The sequence below is a fragment of the Peromyscus maniculatus genome, chromosome 21 (assembly GCF_049852395.1).
Source record: "Peromyscus maniculatus bairdii isolate BWxNUB_F1_BW_parent chromosome 21, HU_Pman_BW_mat_3.1, whole genome shotgun sequence".
NCBI lineage: Eukaryota > Metazoa > Chordata > Mammalia > Rodentia > Cricetidae > Peromyscus > Peromyscus maniculatus.
In genome coordinates, this window is record NC_134872.1 from 25,241,740 (window position 1) to 25,261,885 (window position 20,146).

Here is a 20,146-nt window from a genome sequence, read left to right on the forward strand (position 1 = left end):
CCGTGTCTCTTGAGTGCAAGGATTACAGGAGAGACTGTGTTACTGGGAATGGAACCTAAGCCGTGTGCAAGGCAATCACTCCACTGAGCTGCCTCCCGGGCCTGTGACGTTATCTCAGTAAAGATTTCAAGTCGTTTCTGTCGGTCTTACCAAATCTCTGGTAACCTTTATTCACAGGTATTTCTTTCTTTTTTTTTCCTCTTTCTTTCTTTCTTTTTTTTCTTTTTCCTTTTTCTTTTTCTTTTTCTTTTTTTTTTTTTGACATAAGGTTTTTCTGTGTAACAGTCCTGGCTGTCCTGGAACTCACTCTGTAGACCAGGCTGACCTCGAACTCACTGAGATTCTCCTGCCTCTGCCTCCCAAGTGCTGGGATGAAAGGCATGTGCCCCCGCCGCCCGGCTGAGTTTCATTTTTTTTAATGCAACTATAAATGGTATCATTTTTAAAAATGGCATGTTGTATTTGTCGTGTGTAGAAATACAATTGACTTTCACAGCCTTGCTGAATTCACAAAATGTTCTCATTTGGGAGACTTCCCTCGTTCCCCAACTGCTGATTGATGAAAGTTTAGGTATGGTTTTGTTCACATGGTCTTTCTTTCTGCCTCTGTCCTGTCGTTCCTTGCTTACCTGTTGATCAGAATGGTGACCGTTATGTAGAAATCCCATTTAGAAGACAGATGCCAGTTTTGTGAGTCTTTATGTGTACACACACACACACACACACACACACACACACACACACACACACACCGGAGGTATCCTCTTTAAGATAAATAATGCAACCTCCTGAATATACAGTAATGAGGCCTCAGAAGGAAACCTGAAGCTTCACTGACATATTAGGCAGAACCCTGACTGGCAAGGAAACAACATGTCCAAATCATAGGAAAGATGGCCTAGGTACTAGGGTCTCTTCTGGGCATGCTCCAGACCCAGAGCGGAAAGACCCAGTGACGAGGAGAGGACTCAGGCAGCCAGCGTGATTAATCTGGGACTACACTTAGTGCAGCTGTGCGGGTCAGGGCTCCCCACTTTCTCTGCTTGGGCTGAGCACCAAGCGCAGCCCTCAATCCAGGGGCCAAGGCAGCGAGCGTGTTCTGGAGGGACCGGGCAGTGGCCCAGATGGCTAACAATAGTCAGGAGGATTGAGGCACTTCTGGTACACAGTGTCTGCCTTAGCTGAAATCTCCACGGCCTTTCCCCGGCAATCACCAGAAACCATTGTCTCCTGTAATCAGAGCCGAGAGTCCCGAGCAGGCCAGGATTTCAAACAACTCGGGAAAATCAAGTCGGAGACGGCTCCCCCGGGGAGCAAACACAAGAGTTCATTCTAGAAGATGTAACCTAGCAGGGGCCAGGGACAGCCCGTTTGGTAAAATGTTTCCTAAACCTGAGGGCTTGAGAGTGGCTCCTCGGCCCGCATGTAATAACCTAGGCATGGTAGTATGCTGTGGTCTCCGGGCCCGGAAGACGGAACAGGGTGACCTCTGGTGCATGCTAGCCAGCCACACCACCCGCATCAAGTCTGTGAGCGCCAGGCCAATGGGAAACCCTGCCCTGAATTAATAAACAAACAAACAAACAAACAAATAAATAACTATGTAGGCAGAGAGGAACTGAGGAAGACACCTACTGTTTGACCTCTGGCCTCTACCTGTGCAAGCACAGAAGCAGGCATACACTCTCTCCTCACCCTCCCCACCCCCAAAAAATCATAGTGGACAAACAAAGGAATAAATTATACTTTTAAACATCTGACGCAGGAAGACTCCAGTACACCAAATTGATGAAAGCAAAACCTGAAAATCTGTCTGTTTGCTCTTTCAATAACAATTACTATGTATCAGAAAATGTTTCAGGGTCACCGGAGTACCTTAAGGGAAGGGACGTTCTCTGAAATACCACATTCTGTGAAGGAGAAGAGATAATAAATGATAGCTTTAATAAATAAGCAAATTGTGTAGCAATTTAGACATAAAAGCAAGGGATCGAAGAAAAGAAAGTTTCTAGAAAGAAGCAATTAAAGTTTTGGGCAAGTGAGCCCTCACCACAGTAATTTAGTCTTTAAAACGTATTATTTTAGGAGATGGAATTCAGCTGGTAGAGCTCTGCCTGGTAGGCACAAAGCCCTGGCTCTGATCCCCAGCAGTAGATAAACTCAAAAAGGGGGAGGCAGGAGGGTCAGACACACAAGGTCATCCTCAGCTCCGGAGGGAGTTAGAGGCCAGCCTGGGATATACGAAACCCTGTCTCAAAAAAATAAAAAAATCCTGGGAGCCAGCTATGGTGAGTACGATCATAATCCCAGCACTGGGGAGGAGACGATGGAGAATCCAAGGTCAGCCCAGGCTCAGGAATTGCGTTCCTCCTCCTTTTCCAGTCTCCTTTGTTCTCGGTAAATGTAGCTAAGTGGCAAGGGGTGGGCTCAGTGTCTTCAAATGATACATCAACTTAAGGCGATACATTGTGCTTCTCTTGTGTTACCAACCAGCTCCCACCTGGAAGAAGTCACACAGGATTCTTTTCTTTCTTGCTTCTTTTTTCAAGACAATGTTTCTCTGTGTAGCCCTGGCTTTCCTGGAACTCACTATGTAGACCAGTCCCTCCTCAAACTCAGAGCTCTGACTGTCTCTGCCCCTTGAACTGCTGGGATTAAAGATGCACGACCCCACACCCAGCTAAACTGACACATTTTCAGTAACCTTAAAGCTTGGTCTTTCCTCCCACAGACACGCTGCCTTCTCATGAGTGGAAGCCCCCCCCCCCCCCCACTGCAGTCAGTGGACGAGGGAGACTGAAACTTACTAATTTAGGAGTAAACAGTAAACATTGAAAACAAGTTATGTCACAAATCCAGTACAAGGCTAGGAAGATAGCTTAGTCAGCAAGGTGCTCACCATGCAAGCCTGAGAGCCTGAGTTCCTCTTCTAGAGTCTGCATTAAAAACGCCAGGCATGCTGGGGCTTTGTAACCCCAGTGCTGAGACGGTGGGGAGACATGGTATCCCCGAGACTCCCTGACCAGCCAGTCTGGCCTAATTGGTGAACTCCAGGACAGTGAGAAGCCCTGTCTCAAAGGAGGTGGATGACATTCCCATAGGTGATACCCAAGGGGTTGGGTTGCCCTCTGACTTTCACACATACGCATGCATGCAAACTCACATACACATAGAGTTTTAAAGTGAGAACATAGCGCACCCCTTTAATCCCAGCACTTGTTTTTTGTTTTTGTTTTTTTTTTCCCGACACTAAGGACCGAACCCAGGGCCTTGTGCTTGCTAGGCAAGCGCTCTACCACTGAGCTAAATCCCCAACCCCTTAATCCCAGCACTTGGGAGGCAGAGGCAGGCAGTTCTCTGTGAGTTCAAGGCCAGCCTGGGCTACAGAGTGATGCAGAGAAACCCTGTCTTGAAAAAAACCTAAAAAGAAAGGGGGTGGTGGTGGAGGAGGACGTAAACTGTTTGAAAATACAACATAGCTTCTAGTCCTTGATAGCTCTTGTGGTTTTCACATCCAGCTAAGGAAAGAGACGTTAAACACATGAACCTTCAAATAAATATGGAACTATACATCATCTGTAGGTCCTAGGAAGGAAAAGGAACAGGCTAACGAAATAATAGAAGGTGAGATGGGGACTTTGGAAGGACTAGGGCAAGGTTAAAAGAGGACTCTGAGCAATCGCTCCCATAACCAGCGCTATTATGGTGAGTCAGAGCAGCACATTCAAATTATACTTAGAACTTGTTAACGTGCTAAAATGACAAGTCACAATATTTACCCGAGGCATGCTTCAGCTGCACTAGTAATCTAACAGTAGAGTGGCAATTGGTAATGATAGGCAGCCAAGAGACAGCGAGAGACAGAGAGACAGAAAGAGAGAGTTAAATCTGGAAAACGTATTTCTTTTTTTTTTTTTTTTTTTTTTTCGAGACAGGGTTTCTCTGTGTAGCTTTGTGCCTTTCCTGGGACTCACTTGGTAGCCCAGGCTGGCCTCGAACTCACAGAGATCCGCCTGGCTCTGCCTCCCGAGTGCTGGGATTAAAGGCGTGCGCCACCACCGCCCGGCGAAAACGTATTTCTTAAGTGCCTTCCTTCCCTGGCTTGGTAGCTGGCCGAATCAGCAGGCTTGGCAGGTGACTGCATTATGTAGAAGGTAGGTTTGGATCTGCCCTGCTTCCCCAACCCGGTGACTCATTTCTTCTGAGTCATGAACCACGCTGGGCACCTCCTGCCATTCTGTGACTGTATTAGGATTGGCATTCTGGAAACCGGGGGTGACTGAGAGCGTCTCTACCAAAGCATTCACTAACATAGGCAGTTCCCAGGTCAGACCTCTCTCTCCCACCCTCCAATGTCTGCAGGGTAGCTGGGTAGGTTACCAGCAGCCTTTCGGAAGGCAGCCTGAGCACTCTGGTTTCTGAGTGGATCTCGATGTTAAAGTCAGAGATAAAGGGACTGGTCTTTGGCCCTGGACGTCTGAGTAAGGATGACAATGCACTGACAAAGGGCTCAGGCATTCGAACCCACCCCGTTTAACTCCCTCTGGCTATCGAATTACTGGACATGATCCCACTCTCCTTTGGTAAGGAGAAATCTTACCTAAAGAATTGAGGCAATCCTATAATGTTTATATAAAGGAAGGCATTTATTTGTTTGAAAACAACTACTTTGTTTTAGAAAACAACAACAACAAAAAAAAAAAAAAACCAGAAACCCTGATGCATTGCTTAAAAATTCAAATGCAGACACTAGAGAGATAGTTAAGTGGCCAGGAGCACTATATGCTCTGCCAGAAGACCTGGGCTAAATTCCCAACACTCACATAGCAGCTTACAGCCCTCTGTAACTCCAGTCTCAGGAGATCCATCCCCCTCCATGAGTACCAGGCATACACATGGTACACAGATATGATAGATTGTGCTGGGGGGGGATGACCCCGGGGCCAGGGTGTCCCACGCTTGGGGGAAAACATGCTGTGCGGGCGAGGCATGGCATGTGGGCATGGCAGTGGTGCTGGCTGCAGGGGTGGCGACGGCGGGTGGACATTCATTCAAACCCCACGTGGAAATGAGTTTATTATAATAGAGAGATGAAGAGAAAGAGAGGGAAAGACAGAAAGAGGAGAGAGGAAAAAAGGGAGGGGGAGATGGGTCAAGGGTGCACATCTCCTGGGAATGGAGAGGGGGAGGGGCGGTTTTCCTTTTAAAGTGGGCTTTACATCAGGATGCTGAGCAGGTCTCCAAGGGGCAAATCAGAAGTCAGAATACTAGCTGAGCGGTGGTGGTGCATGCCTTTAATCCCAGCACTCGAGAAGCAGAGGCAGGCGGATCTCTGTGAGTTTGAGGCCAGCCTGGCCTACAGAGTGAGTTCCAGGAAAAGGCGCAAAGCTAAACAGAGAAACCCTGTCTCGGGGGAAAAAAAAAGTCAGAATACTAACAAGATATACAGGCAACCAAAACACCAATACACATAAAATGTAACCGTGAAAACTGAAATACTGCTCAGGGTGTGGTGGCATGACCCCAGAGGCAGAGGCAGGTGGTTGTGAGTCTGAGGCCAGCCTGATTTACAAATTGAGTTCCATGCTAGCCAGGGCCATACAGTGAGAAACTACCTGAAAAAAGAAAAAAAATGCAAATATAGCACAGACTGCTTTCAGTTCTCCTTGGAGTTTCCTGTTAGTTTCTCACAGTATACCAGTGCTTCTCAATCTTATTGTTATAATGCCCTTTATAATTTTTTTTTTTTTTTTTTTTTTTGGTTTTTCAAGACAGGGTTTCTCTGTGCAGTTTTGTGCCTTTCCTGGAACTCACTTGGTAGACCAGGCTGGCCTCGAACTCACAGAGATCCGCCTGCCTCTGCCTCCCGAGTGCTGGGACTAAAGGCGTGTGCCGCCGCCGCCGCCGCCGCCGCCGCCGCCGCCCGGCGCCCTTTATAATCTTAAAGATCACTGAGGTCTAGAAGGAGGGGTTTTGTTGTCTCTTTCCCCTCCTTCCTCCTCTTCCTCCTCCTCCCTCCTCCCCCCCCCCCACACTCCACATACCTCTCCCTTCCCCCTCCCCCTCCCTTTCCCCTTTCTGTGCAGGAATTGAACTTGGGTTATCAAACACGCTAAACAAGCACTCTGTCTCCGGACCTACGGCCTCCAGTCTAGAAGTTTTGTTTTTGTGAGTGATAATTACATCTCATGTTTGAAATTAAAGCGACAGAGTGTTTCCAATATTCATTCATTTTAAAATAACAACGCTAATAAATATGTCACTCTAAACAATTTGAGGAAGAATAACTATTTTCCAAAAAAAAAAGATCGTTAGGCTAGAAGAGCGCCATCGCTTTAGTTTGTGTTTGTATGATTTGTATGCGTGATACACATGTTCTACCCAGCCCTGCTGCATGTATGTTTACAATTCTCGAATTCACTTTTGCACTGGCCTTACTGTAATGTAATGCACTGTTAGGGCTGAAGTCAGCGAGGCTCTGACTGATAGGGAGTTGGAAACCGAAGTGTTCCGCAGCGGTTTCCGACTTCAGCTTCCCAAAGGTTAGCCACAGTGGAAAACCCAAACCCCACCAAAGAACTTTTGTCCTGCGATGTGTTAAAACCCAGTGGACTGCCGGGCGGTGGTGGCGCATGCCTTTAATCCCAGCACTCGGGAGGCAGAGGCAGGTGGATGGATCTCTGTGAGTTCGAGGTCAGCCTGGTCTATAAAGTGAGTTCCAGGAAAGGCGCAAAACTATACGGAGAAACCCTGTCTCGAGAACCCCCCCCCCCAAAAAAAAACACAAAAATAAAAACAAAACAAAACAAAACAAAAACAAAAAAACAAAAACACAAAAAACACCAACACCAACAAAAAAAAACCCAGTGGACCATTTTGAACTCTGCAGGGACAATATCTCCCATCTGTCCTTTGGAAAATGAGTACAGATCTTCCAAAAAGTAACATATTTCTCATCTGTCATTAAAAAAAAAGCAAAACTCGGGTTTGGGGATTTAGCTCAGTGATAGAGCGCTTGCCTAGCAAGTGCAAAGCCCTGGGTTCAGTCCTCAGCTTGGGGGGCATGGGGTGGGGCATGAGACAAAAATAACAAAAAAAAAGCAAAACTCAGGCAGGCAGGGGTGGCCCACGCCTTTAATCCCAGCACTCAGGAGGCAGAGCCAGGTGGATCTCTGTGAGTTCAAGGCCAGCCTGGGCTACAGAGTGAGTTCCAGGACAGGCTCCAAAGCTACACAGAGAAACCTTGTCTCGAAAAAATAAAAACAAAAAAAGCGACACTCTTTTGTTAAGTCATTAATTTCAGTAAAAACAAAAACTAAAAAATCTTTAAGATAGTTAAGGCCGGGCGGTGGTGGCGCACGCCTTTAATCCCAGCACTCGGGAGGCAGAGGCAGGCGGATCTCTGTGAGTTCGAGGCCAGCCTGGGCTACCAAGTGAGTTCCAGGAAAGGCGCAAAGCTACACAAAGAGACCCTGTCTCGAAAAACCAAAAAAAAAAAAAAAAAAAAAAAAAAAAAAAAAAAGATAGTTAAGAAACCTAAAGTCACTGTGGGAGACACAAAAGTTTTCTAATTTCTCCTGGAAAACACATTTTTTTTCACCCATTAGCAACAAATGCCGTCCATTATTTTTACTTAAGATGACAAGCTTGCTTCCTTTGATTTGTAAGAAAAATGTCTGTGAATACCCACGTCTGAGCCTCCATAACCTGTCTATCAGTCTTCCTTCCAAGTTAAAATACCACTTCATGCATCAAACAGTTTAACCTTCAATTCAAGCCCAGCACAAGGACCTTCCCACACGCAGCAGAAATGCCCCATTCCACCACCCAGAATACTAAAAAACACGCACTCAAGGTTAATAAAAAGTCGCTGGCACACAACTTTCATTCCAGCAGCTGGAACTCACGTGGTGAGTTCTAGGCCAGCCCAGACTATAGTGAGACCCGCCGTGGGGGGAAAAAGAGCTGATAAAATTTAGTCATGATTTCTGTTGCTTTGACTGAGCTTGCTCTTTGTGGGTGTGGGGGGCGCAGCACCACAGTCAGCTCTGTGACATGCTTCAGCTCACGTGGCTCAGCCACTCTGAGCTCTCTTTATTTTTGCCTCATCAGTAGAACCTCGAACACAAAGGGCAAATAATCTCGCTTTTGTTCTCACAGAAAGTGAGAGACGCCGGCTCGCCGATGTGCTGACCATGACATTGCTTGCTTAGTACTCTACTTAGTACTTTACTTAGTACTCTACTTAGTACTCTGGTGTAAGCTGTTCTCTACTGACTTCCTTGTCTGTTGACGGTAACTTAGCACCCCTGATGTTACTTGTTATGTTTCTCAATGTATTGTCACGTTGTTCTACCAAAAAATATTCAGTGCTTCTTTGCTTGTTACTGGGAAATTGTCCTTGACTCCCCCTTGTAGGGAGAAGAGTTTTTCTTTGTTTACCCAGCCCCCCACTGTTACCAGGGAAGTCCCCTGTGGAAATCAACATCTATGATGCTCAAGTCCCCTATATAAAACTATGTGTTTTATTTATTGTTGGCACATGATTGATGCATATTGTCCCATATATACCTTTTTCGCTTTAGGGCCGTGGTGTTTGGGGCTAAACCCAAGGTCTCATGTGTGGTAGGCAGTCACCTGGCCACGGAGCTATGACCCCAAGCCTTCCTGTGTGCTTTAAATTACATCTAGATGACGTGAGAGGGGAGGGTTGCATCTTTCGGGCTGGAGGGAAAGAGAGGCTAACAGAACAGGTGTGACATACAGTAGGTGTGGGGACAGCTGTCTGGGAGAAGAAAGAGAGAGCTGCAGAGGGAGATGAGGGGTGGCATGGCGGAAGCACACATCAGACAAAGGACGATGTCACATGGGTGTGACGAGGCCACAGTGAAACCAGCGACTCGGGTTGCTAGCTTAAGAATAAATTCTAGCCGAGCGGCGGTGGCGCACGCCTTCGATCCCAGTACTTGGGAGGCAGAGCCAGGTGGATCTCTATAAGTTCGAGGTCAGCCTGTTCTACAGAGTGAATTCCAAGACAGCCAAGACTGTTACAGAGAAAAATCCTGTCTTGAAAACACTAAATAAATAAATAAATAAATAAATAAATAAATAAATAAATAAATAAAAATTTAAAGGCTAGGCATGGTCGCACATATTTTAATCCTAAATCTTGGGAGGCAGAGTCAGGTGGATCTCTGTGAGTCTGAACCCAGCCTGGTCTACACAGTGAATTCGAGGCTAGCTGGGAATACACAGTGAGGCCCTGTGTTTAAAAAAAAAATTAAATAGAAAGCTGTGTGTGTGTGTGTGTGTGTGTGTGTGTGTGTGTGTGTGTGTGTGTACAGACAGCAAGAGGGCTTAGCTGAGATAAGGGTACTTGCTACAAAATTTATCCCGGGGGCCCCACATGATGGAAGAAAAGAACCAAATCCCACAAGTTGTCCTCTGGCCCCCACACATGCTACAGTACACACCCCAAAATAAATAAATGTAATAACAAGTTAAATGCATAAGTGAGAGGGTGCCTGACATAGTAAATGCTATGATGACGGTTGCTGTTGTATACTGTTGGGAAAACACTAACCCACAAAGTCTGCGCATCTCCATGCAAATATGATTCCCGCCCCTGCATTCATGGATTCCAAGCCCGCAGCTCCAGAAGGACAAGACCTGTTGTTTGTTTAACATAATCTATTCTTGGCCTGGCTCTTGGTGGTGGTGATTTTGCCCTTTCTTGTTTGAATGTGAAACAAATTTGTCTGAATTCTACCATCAGTCTGTGAAATTTCAAGTCTGTGGGGTTAAGCTCTTCCCCTCATTTTTCCCTGCTTTCTTCCACTCTCTTCTGAGACATCGGCTCCCTCACCCAGCAGTTTGGCCTTCCTGGGAGGACAGCCCACTGCTCAGCTGAGGGGCAATGACCTGGGGTGCAGGCTCCTCCTCCCTGGGGTGCAGGCTCCTCCTCCAAACGTGTAACCTTTCCCCCTGTTTTACACCCCGTGTCCTCTCCTCTGTTGTCAGCCATCTCATGTCTCCATGTCCCAGATTTCTGGGGTTCGGCTGCATCAACTCCTGTCACTGACATCCCCAAGGGAGTGCTTGGTTTGGCCCCCTCAACTGCCTGCTCCGGTGGTGTCCGGTGTGAGCTGTCTGCCTTCCCACCGAGCCCGAGGGCTGGTGTCTGCTCTCCCGGTCCTCCTCATTCTCTTAGCTTTTGTGGCTTGGTGGCTTTAGAAGTTCTCTTATTCTGTAATCTCGGCATTCAGGAGGTGGGGTCAGAAGATTGGGAGATTCAAGGTCGCCATTGTCCTCTATCAAGTTTTAAAACCTGCCTTGGCTACAAGAGACTTGGTTCTGACACCCCCCACAGCGGGGGGGGGGGGGGGGAGGGGGGGACAGGTATTTCAAGTGAAGAATAATGGCAACAAATGTGCTCAACGTGCAGTGTTTAGTTGGAAGCCCAGTGTCGATACGTGTTTCCGGTTCGTCCACAACGGCGCCCCTCAGTCAGGGTGCGCCGTGTGCTCTGGGGGATTTGCGAGCCCGTCTTGGCGGCTGCAGGTCCTGCAGCTCAAAGACAGGCAGTGAGTCTGATGAGGCAACTCAATACTCAACGAAACATTAACTGTGACTGTTTCTCATCATTTGGTGGTTCAAGAAGTCCATCCACACTTAATTTTTCACAATTAATTAATTTTCTGAGTCCCTACCAGAGCACGGCTGTCGGACTGTAGAGGTAAATGGGACTGATGAAGTCTGCTCGTGGGGTGTGCTTAAAGTGTGCTGAGAGGGGGCCAACAGCGACAAAGTAAGTTTGTAACATTTCAGACGGTAGGGAGTACCGAGAGGATGACAGATGAAGGCGCCGTGGTTTGGATATAAAATGTCCCCCGCAGGCTTCCGTATTGAATGGTCATCCAGCTCCTGATGCCATGTTGGAAGATTGGAAACCTTAGGAAGCAGGCCCAGTTGGAGGAAGTAGGTTGTTGGGAGTTGTTTCCAAGGTGGCACCTGATGCTAACTCACGACCTTCTTGTCCCTGCTTCCTGTCTGCTGTGAAGCAAAAGGCCCCTTCTAACTCACATTCCTGCTGCCATAATGCTCTGCCCAAGTGCATGGGGTCAAGTAACAGAGGACTGAGCCCCCTGAAACCGTGAACCAAGGCAACCCTTCTTCCTTTATGCTGTTATCTAAGGTATTTTGGTCACAGCTACACAAAAGTCACGAATGCCTGTCTTAGTATGATAGAGTGGCTGCAAAGAGGCCACTCTGGGAAAAGGATCTGGGAATCCTCTCCCAGAAAGTGACATTTGAGCAGTTGTCTTGCTTAGCAAGACTTATTTTTGTGAAGATCTGGGGCGGATGATTTTAGGGATCACAGAAGTCAGGTGTGCGAGTGCATATTTGTAATCCCAGCACTCAGGAGGTAGAGGTAGGACCAGAAGTCCAAGGTCAGCCTGGGCTACAGAACAAGTTTCAGGCCAACCTGGGATACCTAGTAAGATCCTACCTATCTCAAGGACCTGCAGGTATAGGCACCTGCCACCAAGCCTGATGGTGACCTGAGTTTAATCCCTGGGGCCTACCTAGTGGGAGAAGAGAACTGACTCCCACATGTTGTCTTCCGACCCCCACAAGCATGCTGTGGCAGGAAATCATTTTTCTAAATGTCATAAGACCCCCTATCAATTAAAAAAACAAACCAAATAATGATCCATGGTAGAGACGGGCTCAGTGTGCTCACAGAACAGAAAGGCCAATGAGGCTGGAACATAAGGAAAGAAAGAGAGAGATGAGAAAAGAGAGTCAGGGCTGAAAAAGCAGATGTGGAGGTGGAGGCGTGCTTGACACTGAGGGCTGAGATAAGACCCTGAGAAAGCAGACAGAGCTGCCCTGGGCTCTGTGGCTGCTTCAAGAGTGCATAAGGCACTGTCCTTGATGAGACAGACGCTCCTTGTGGAGATAGAATTCTAAGATTTTACAATGTTTCCAGTGAAATTAGCGAGACAAACAGAATTTCAAAACAGAGACTCAGTGAAGATCCTATATCATCAAAGCCTTCCTGACATAAGATAGATCTTTTGTTTTTCTTTTTTTTTTTTTCTTTTGGATTTTTCGAGACAGGGTTTCTTTGTGTAGCCCTGGCTGTCCTGGAACTCACTCTGTAGCCCAGGCTGGCCTCAAACTCTCAGAGATCCGCCTGGCTCTGCTTCCGAGTGCTGAGATCAAAGGCGTGTGCCACCACTGCCGTAAAGAGTCCTGTCCTAGGCCGGGCGGTGGTGGTGCACGCCTTTAGTCCCAGCACTCGGGAGGCAGAAGCAGGCGGATCTCTGTGAGTTCGAGGCCAGCCTGGGTCTACCAAGTGAGTTCCAGGAAAGGCACAAAGCTATGCAGAGAAACCCTGTCTCGAGAAAACCAAAAAAAAAGAGTCCCATCTACATTGACACCTGGTGCTTCTTCTCATCCTCATTTTGGAGCTCCAGTGTTCGGTGTGTGGCTGTATGTCAGCTTGGAGAACAGCAACCTAATGATGGATAGTTAGCTTGTTTCCAATCATTTGCTATTCCAACGAGTAGCCTGTATGTCTATCGTTTTGTGTGTCTCCAAGTCTCTCCATGCATAGATTCCAATAAGCTTGTTGGTTCCAAAAATAAAATGTATCTGTAATTTTGCATCACTTCCAGAGTCCTTTTGTAAGAATGATATCATCTTTCATCATCACTAATATATATGAGAGTGCTCAGTAGATTTTTCCAAAACTGTTATGTGATAAATTCTATTTCTGTCTAATTTCAATGTTCATTTTTCTTATCTTGAACTTCCACATTTTAAATATTTTTTCTTTTTCTTTTTCTGTTTTTTTGTTTGTTTGTTTGGTTTTGGTTTTTTCAAGACAGGGTTTCTCTGTGTAGCTTTGGAGCCTGTTCTGGCTCTGTAGACTCACTCTGTAGAACTCACTCTAGACCATGCTGGCCTCGAACTCATAGAGATCTGTCTGTCTCTGCCTCCTGAGTGCTGGGATTAAAGGTGTGCACCAGTACTGCCCAGCTATTTTTTCTTTTTTTAAAGATACATTTTTTTAATTATGTGTATGTGTCTGTGCATATAAATGCAGGTGGTCATGGAGGCCAGAAAAGGGTGTTGGATCCCCTGGAGCTGGAGTAGTTACAAGCGGTTATGAACCACCTGATATGGATACTGGGATGGAACTTAAATCTGCTGCCAGAGCAATATGCACTTTTAACCACTGAGCCGTCTCCCCAGCCCCTAAAAATTTCATATATTGTTTTGTAGAAACTTTTGGGCCCCCCAAAAAACAACCCATATGCTACCTGTAGTAAAAGGTTCTAATTTTAAGTATATAGAATTAAACTAAAAGACCAGCCAGGTGTGTGGCCCACACTTTTAATCCTAGCACTCAGGAGGCAGAGGCAGAGGCAGGTGGATCTTTGAGTTTTGAGGCCAGCCTGGTCTTAGTGAGTTCCAGGCCAACCAGAGCTACATAGTGAGACCCTATCTCAAACAAACAAACAAACAAATAAACAAACCATGCCTCACCCATAGAAACATTTAACTTGGGCTATTTGCTATGGTGAGGCCAGTCCTGGGAGAAGTAGTAACAACATGAATTAATTTTCTTATAGTGTCAGACACTAGGTAAACGCATCTGACATCGTGAACACTGTCTTCTTGGTGCCTTCCGGATGAGATGAAGTAGCACTTGGTGCATGCTACAAAACTTTGGGAAGAAATGAACACCTGTATCACAGTCCTAGCTTTGTGATCCATGGTGTCTGGTCTCTCATCATCTCTCAGCTGTGTAATTCTTTCTTCTTTTTTTTTTTTAATGTGTATATGTGTGGGTTTGTATGCAGAAGTGTAGTGCCCCTGGAGGACAGAAGAGCCTCAGATCCCCTGGAGCCGGGCCCCCAGGTGGTTGTGAGCTACCTGACCCGACAGCTTGGAACCAAACTGGGCTCCTCGGCAAACTCGGTAGAAACTCTTCTCTGAGCCAGCTCGCCTGTATAATTTTCAACAGGAATCGCTTTCCGGTTTCCGGAGTAAAATATCAGTGTGGTTTGAATATTGCCAACGCTTCTCCCTGTGGCAAATCGAACAATACCAAAACGAAGAATTGTTTAATATTCTGACTTATTGTCAGTTTCCTTCTCAGAAAATCTCCGGGAGCCATCTCTGCTACTGAGGTTTTGATGTTATTTAGTTTTGTTTGTTTGGTTTACTGTGGTGTTTGCTCTAGTTGTTTTGAGGCAAGGTCTGCTGTAGCTCAGGCTGCCCTCCGATTCACTGAGTAGCCTAGGATGACCTTGAACTCCTGACTCTGCAACCTCCAGCTCCTGAGTGCTGGGATTACAGGGAAATCCCACCCTGCCTAACAGCTTTCCTGCTTTCCTTGCGTCTGAGGGCCGTATCCTCCTCCCTGCAGGTGGTACTGTGAAGGCAAGGAGCTTGAAAATTCTCCAGATATCCACATCGTGCAGACTGGCAACCTGCACTCCCTGACCATCGCCGAGGCCTTTGAAGAGGACACGGGGCGATACTCGTGCTTTGCTTCCAACATCTATGGGACGGACTCGACTTCTGCTGAGATTTACATAGAAGGTAAAGCTGACTGCTTCCGGAGCGTGACGTACACTCTCAAAACATAATGATGTGTAATTAAATAAGCATTTGCTGAGGGCCTGTTCTGCCCACCTAGACACTGGGGATAACAGGCATGAATCCAGTAGACAAAACTCTTTAGATGGATGATGATGTGCCAATGAATTTACATTATAATGGGAGAAACTGCAGACGGATGAGATAAATGGTGATAAATCATAACATCACAAAAGAAATAGAAAAAATGAATAGGAGTGTGTGTGTGTGTGTGTGTGTGTGTGTCATTGTTGGTTGTCATTTTTGATTAGGTGGTCAAAAAAGACATTACTAACGGGCTGACCTGGAGGAGGCTAAGTGGTGGTCACAGGAGACTCAAGGGAAAATCACTCTAGGCAGAGAACTCAGCAAATGCAGTGTCCCTGAGGTGAGAGAGCATCAGTCTTGAGGTAGAAATAAGCCAGTGCATTGGGCCAGCAAGATGCTTCACACTAAATATGAAAGCCTGCAACCAGAGTTTGGTCACTGGTACCCACAGTGGAAGGACAGAACCAATTCCCAAAAGTTGCATTTGACCCTCATGCATGCTTACACACACACACACACACACACACACACACACACACACACACACACTAATAATAGTAATAATGATAAACAAAAACAACTTAAATAAAACAGGAAGAGCTACCGTGGCCAGAGCAGAGCAGGCAAGGCCGAAAGCAATAGGAAATGAAGCCTGAAGTCCAAGATGAGGTTAAGGTGGAGGGAGGTGGGTGAGCAGATGCTAAGTCCTTATCTGTCCTTGCAAGGGCTTTGCTTCTGAGTAACACAGGAAATTCTGGAAGGTTCTGAGCAGAGACGTGCATAATCTGCCTTTCCCTCACTGCTGGTTGAGAATATACATTGTGGGGAGTCAGGGATAGGAGTCTGGTGACCCCTTGAGCAGCAGTACCCAAGAGGAGTAATTTTAGACAAGAAATCAATCTCTAGTCCTCAGTTATCTATTAAGCTTCCGTTCCTATTTGCTTCATCCTCTGAGTTTTATCTGGAGGACCACTCTCTAGTACTTTTTCTTGCCTCTATAATACATTAGGTATGCCTTGCCTCCAGCCCTTACGTATCATATGATCATGGACTAAACGCTCCTTTGCCGAGAAGATCTCGAGGCCCAAACGGTCTCATTCCTCTTTATCTCTGATAATTTCCACAGAACTAGGCACATATTGAATATTCGACAGACATTTAATGAGTAAATACATGGATAGGAATGTGTTCCATGTTTTTAGCCTCAAGTTTTTGGAGTGCCATAAACAGCTCTAGGTTTAGCTCTCCTGGATATTCCTGGAATTTCCTATCTTGAGAAATAAATCTAGGACCTGGGAGGAGAACTGAGATTGGATCACACTGTTGGTTTGCTTCTCCATTCTGGCATCTGGACATCAAAGCTCCCATCCCAAGATGGAGGATGACTTGTTAATATTAGGGCAGGACGGAAGAGCGCCCACCTACACCTCCAATGTTTGGAATCCGGAATAATCCCCCCTTTCACCCACTCAGTGAGGATTTATGAGGCCAGGGAATGCCTGCAAAGACTGCCCTGTGAGTCCAAAGATCTCAGCAGGTGTTTTACACACTGGGATGCAGAACACGGCCCTATTCTTTTGAGCTGTAGCGCTCACTGGGCACATGTCCTTGAGCGACTCCTTAGGCTTCTTAGAATCACTGTCCCTTTGCCAGACTGCATGTTCATGTGAGGATCCACGAGGTTCCTGCCTGAGCCCGAGACTCTTTTCCAGGTCTTCAAAATGCCTAGGAATTTGTTTAGTTAATTGTCGCCTTAAAAACCCCATCTCTTGGGTTGGGGATTTAGCTCAGTGGTAGAGCACTTGCCTAGCAAGCACAAGGCCCTGGGTTCGATCCTCAGCTCCAAAATAAATAAATAAATAAATTAATGAATTAATTAATTAATAAAAAACCCATCTCTTGTCTTTCTTTCTCTAGGAGCTTCTTCCTCTGACTCAGAAGGGGACCCTAACAGAGAAGAGATGAACCGGTAATTCCAATGGCCCCAAGAAAACCCCTAGCTAATGTCTAGAACTTAAAGGAGGTGGTTCCTAGGTAGATTCTAACACTATAAGAAAACATGTATGTACGTATACATAGGAAGCTATTTGTTTTTGCTTAATTCCTGTCCAGCAAATTAATTTAACTCTTCCTGATATTTAAAAAACTAAACACCACTTAGGAAATATTATCATACTTTTAGCTAGAGGATTAAAAAAATGTAAGCCAATAACTTTTAAAATACATTTTTAAATAGTACTTATAAAACTAGGTGTGGTGGCACACACCTGTAATCGCAACACTTGGGAGGCTGAGACAGGAGGATTGCCATGAGTTTCACACAATATAAATGCCTTGGCGCGTCGTAGGTTTTTGCTAAACAGTGGTACTGAATAAAGCTTTATCCATCTAGTTATTACTTTTTACAACCTTGATTGAGCCCCTACTGTGGCCCAGGTACTATGCGAGGTGCAGCGGACACCAAGAAAAAAATCACAGGCTTCCTGCCTGTTTGAGATTTAGGGCCTAGCCGGGTGGTGGTGGCGCACGCCTTTAATCCCAGCACTCGGGAGGCAGAGCCAGGCGGATCTCTGTGAGTTCGAGGCCAGCCTGGTCTCCAAATCGAGTTCTAGGAAAGGTGCAAAGCTACACAGAGAAACCCTGTCTCGAAAAACCAAAAAAAAAAAAAAAAAAAAAAAGAAAGAAAGAAAGAAAGAAAAAGAAAAGAAAAAAAAGGAAAAGAAAAAGATTTAGGGTCTAGCAGAGGGATATGTACAGGAAGTACGGCAGGAAGTGGACTAGGGTGACAAGGTGCAGTGGAATACGACCATGTGTAGATTATGCAGGACTTGGATGAGTACACCATCGGTCAAGGAAGGAGGAGAGGAAGAGAGAGCAAGAAAGGCTTCACGGAGCTCTCCCCACGGAAGGGACACTCTGGGAGAGAAGAAATCACGTTGTATTCCTCAAACGTTCTGTGCATCTTCCCTTGCAATAGCTTGCTTTTAGCTCTTTTATGCTTATGAAGTAAGTAAAGGATTTCTCTTAGCCGGGCGGTGGTGGCGCACGCCTTTGATCCCAGCACTCGGGAGGCAGAGGCAGGAGGATCTCTGTGAGTTCGAGGCCAGCCTGGTCTACAAAGTGAGTTCCAGGACAGGCTGCAAAGCTACACAGAGAAACCCTGTCTCAAAAAAACCAAACCAAATTTAAAAAAAAAAAAGAAAAAAAAAAAAAGGATTTCTTTCACCATTCACCTCTTCCTACCATCATTCACAAGGCCTTCGTCCCATCCTCCTCCGTGTGCCTGTACGCCATCACCTCCTTAGAGGTCTTCCTCTCTGCTCCAGTCTCTCTCTTTTGTAGACTTTGAAGTGGTACCAATTGTTCTCAAACAGATCATTCTGGTCTCTTCCTGTTTCAGGCTTAGAAAAGATTATCTGAAGCCAGTTGATGGTGGCGCACGCCTTTAATCCTAACACTTGGGAGGCAGAGGCAGGTGGATCTCTGTGAGTTCAAGGCCAACCTGGTCTACAGAGCGAGTTCTAGGACAGCCAAGGCTATACAAAGAAAACTGTCTTAAAAAAAAAAAAAGGAAAAGAAAAGATTATCTGTAGAAAAACAAAACCAAACATGAAACAAATAACATTTAAAAAAAATCTTCAGTGGCCTCCATCCAAAGCTGTACTAAGGAGAATGTCAACCAGGAAAATCTTCAGTGGCCTCATCCAAAGCTGTACTAAGGAGAATGTCAACCAGGCTACCCTCTGTCCCTGCTGCATCAGGCTCTCCAAGTGGCTGGCACCTCATTCAAACAGCACAGCATTCATTTTCATCTTTTCTTCAAACTGTGCACTTTGTGGGATTTCCTGTTGTGAAATTCCTACTCATCAGCACACCCAGTCTGAATGGTCCCTCTCTGGATCCCATAATAAACTCCTGCTCAGCCACATGCTCTTCGCTCCTCTCTGGGGGCGGTGTTTGTGTGTGTGTGTGTGTGTGTGTGTGTGTGTGTGTGTGTGTGTGTGTGTGTGTGTGTGTGTGTCTTGGGTCCTCCTGCTACAAAGGCTCATGGGTATGAGTTTTTAATCTACAAGTTTCAATAAGTGAAAGGGATCTCATTCATTTATTTGCTTTAAATTTACTTGGTACCCACAAAGATTTTTCGGTTGTACATAACAGAGACCAAATTAACTGTGACTTAAACAACACAGATATTTACTTCTCATGTACACACAGATCAGGATTTGTCTGGCACATGGGCTTCTCAGTTTACTAGATACCAGTATGGGACATCGTAGGTCTCCGGTGGCCAGATCCAGCTTTCTGCTTCACCTCACGCTAACACAGAGCCCCATCTCCTCAGTAGGAAAGGAGAGAGTGAGGAACACACAAACCTTTTGAGTCATCTCTCTTAAGCTGCACACATCACTCTCTCTCGTGGCCCATGTCCAGAAAGTCGTCATAGGGACACACCTAGCCACAGTGAAGGTTAGGAAATACTCTTTATGTGGAGGAGCCGTGTGATAAAATAAATGACTATCCTACTGTAGAGAGTAGGACATGCTGTGGAGACTATGATAGGTCCTGTAATTTCGCTTAGAGCACATGCTGCCTGTCTGGGGTAGGAATTCCTTCTGTGTCCTTACGTCCTCAGTTGTACAGAGACCCCACAGGCATCTGTCCTGAGCACAGTGGAAGCAAGGACGTGCTAAGCATCTGATGGGAGTTATCTCTTTAACCCTCCTAAAAGACTCACAGGCTATAAATGATTATTTATCTTTAGCTGGAGAGTTTTCTCTCCAGGTCCCGCCAAGCCCCGGCAGTCTGACAGCCCACTTATAAAATAAACACACAGATGCTTATATTATTTAAACTGTATGGCTGTGGCAGGTTTCTTGCTATCTAGTTCTTACATCTTAAATTAATCCATTTCTATAAATCTATACCTAGCCATGTGGCTCGTGGCTTACTGGCATCTTCATATGCTGCTTGTCAGGGTGGCAGCTGGCAGTGTCTCCCTCCGCCTTCCTGTTCTCTCCATTCTCCTCTCTGTTAGTCCCACCTATACTTCCTGCCTGGCCACTGGCCAATCAGTGTTTTATTTATTGACCAATCAGAGCAACACATTTGACATACAGACCGTCCCACAGCAATACACCCATTTTAGGGTTGAAGAAACTGAGAGGCAGTATCTAAACCAAAGAAAGGGTAGCCTACTGTGAGTGGTCATGTGTCCCCAAGGGCCAGAGGTGAAAGGCCCATGTTCAAGATCTTGAGGGCCCTTTAAGCCCAGCACTTCCTGTTTCCCAGTGTTCTTTCAGCCGACTAGAATCTTCTACCCAAAGGGCTGCCTTTCCCTCTGCCTTAGGCTCTCTCTCTTGCCAGGCTCTCTGGCCAGATCCTCAGACCTCTATCTTCCTCGCTCACAAAACTAGTTTTCCTTCCGCATCCTTCTCAAGAGTAC

General features: G+C 46.1%; 1 protein-coding gene and 1 non-coding gene across 4 annotated transcripts in view; both read left to right on the forward strand.

Moving 5' to 3' along the window:
• Positions 1–20,146, forward strand: part of Mypn (myopalladin) — a 115,235-nt gene that overhangs the window by 45,061 nt on the left and 50,028 nt on the right. For all 3 annotated transcript variants that reach the window (XM_076557137.1, XM_076557136.1, XM_006972738.4), the window contains 2 exons: positions 14,444–14,619; positions 16,621–16,672. In XM_076557137.1, the coding sequence (XP_076413252.1) occupies positions 16,665–16,672 (8 nt within the window). In that variant the 5' untranslated portion in view covers positions 14,444–14,619; positions 16,621–16,664. The remainder of the gene's footprint in view (positions 1–14,443; positions 14,620–16,620; positions 16,673–20,146) is intronic.
• Trnaa-agc (transfer RNA alanine (anticodon AGC)) lies at positions 16,478–16,550 on the forward strand. Its single transcript has one exon. It is a non-coding gene; the product is annotated as a tRNA-Ala (tRNA).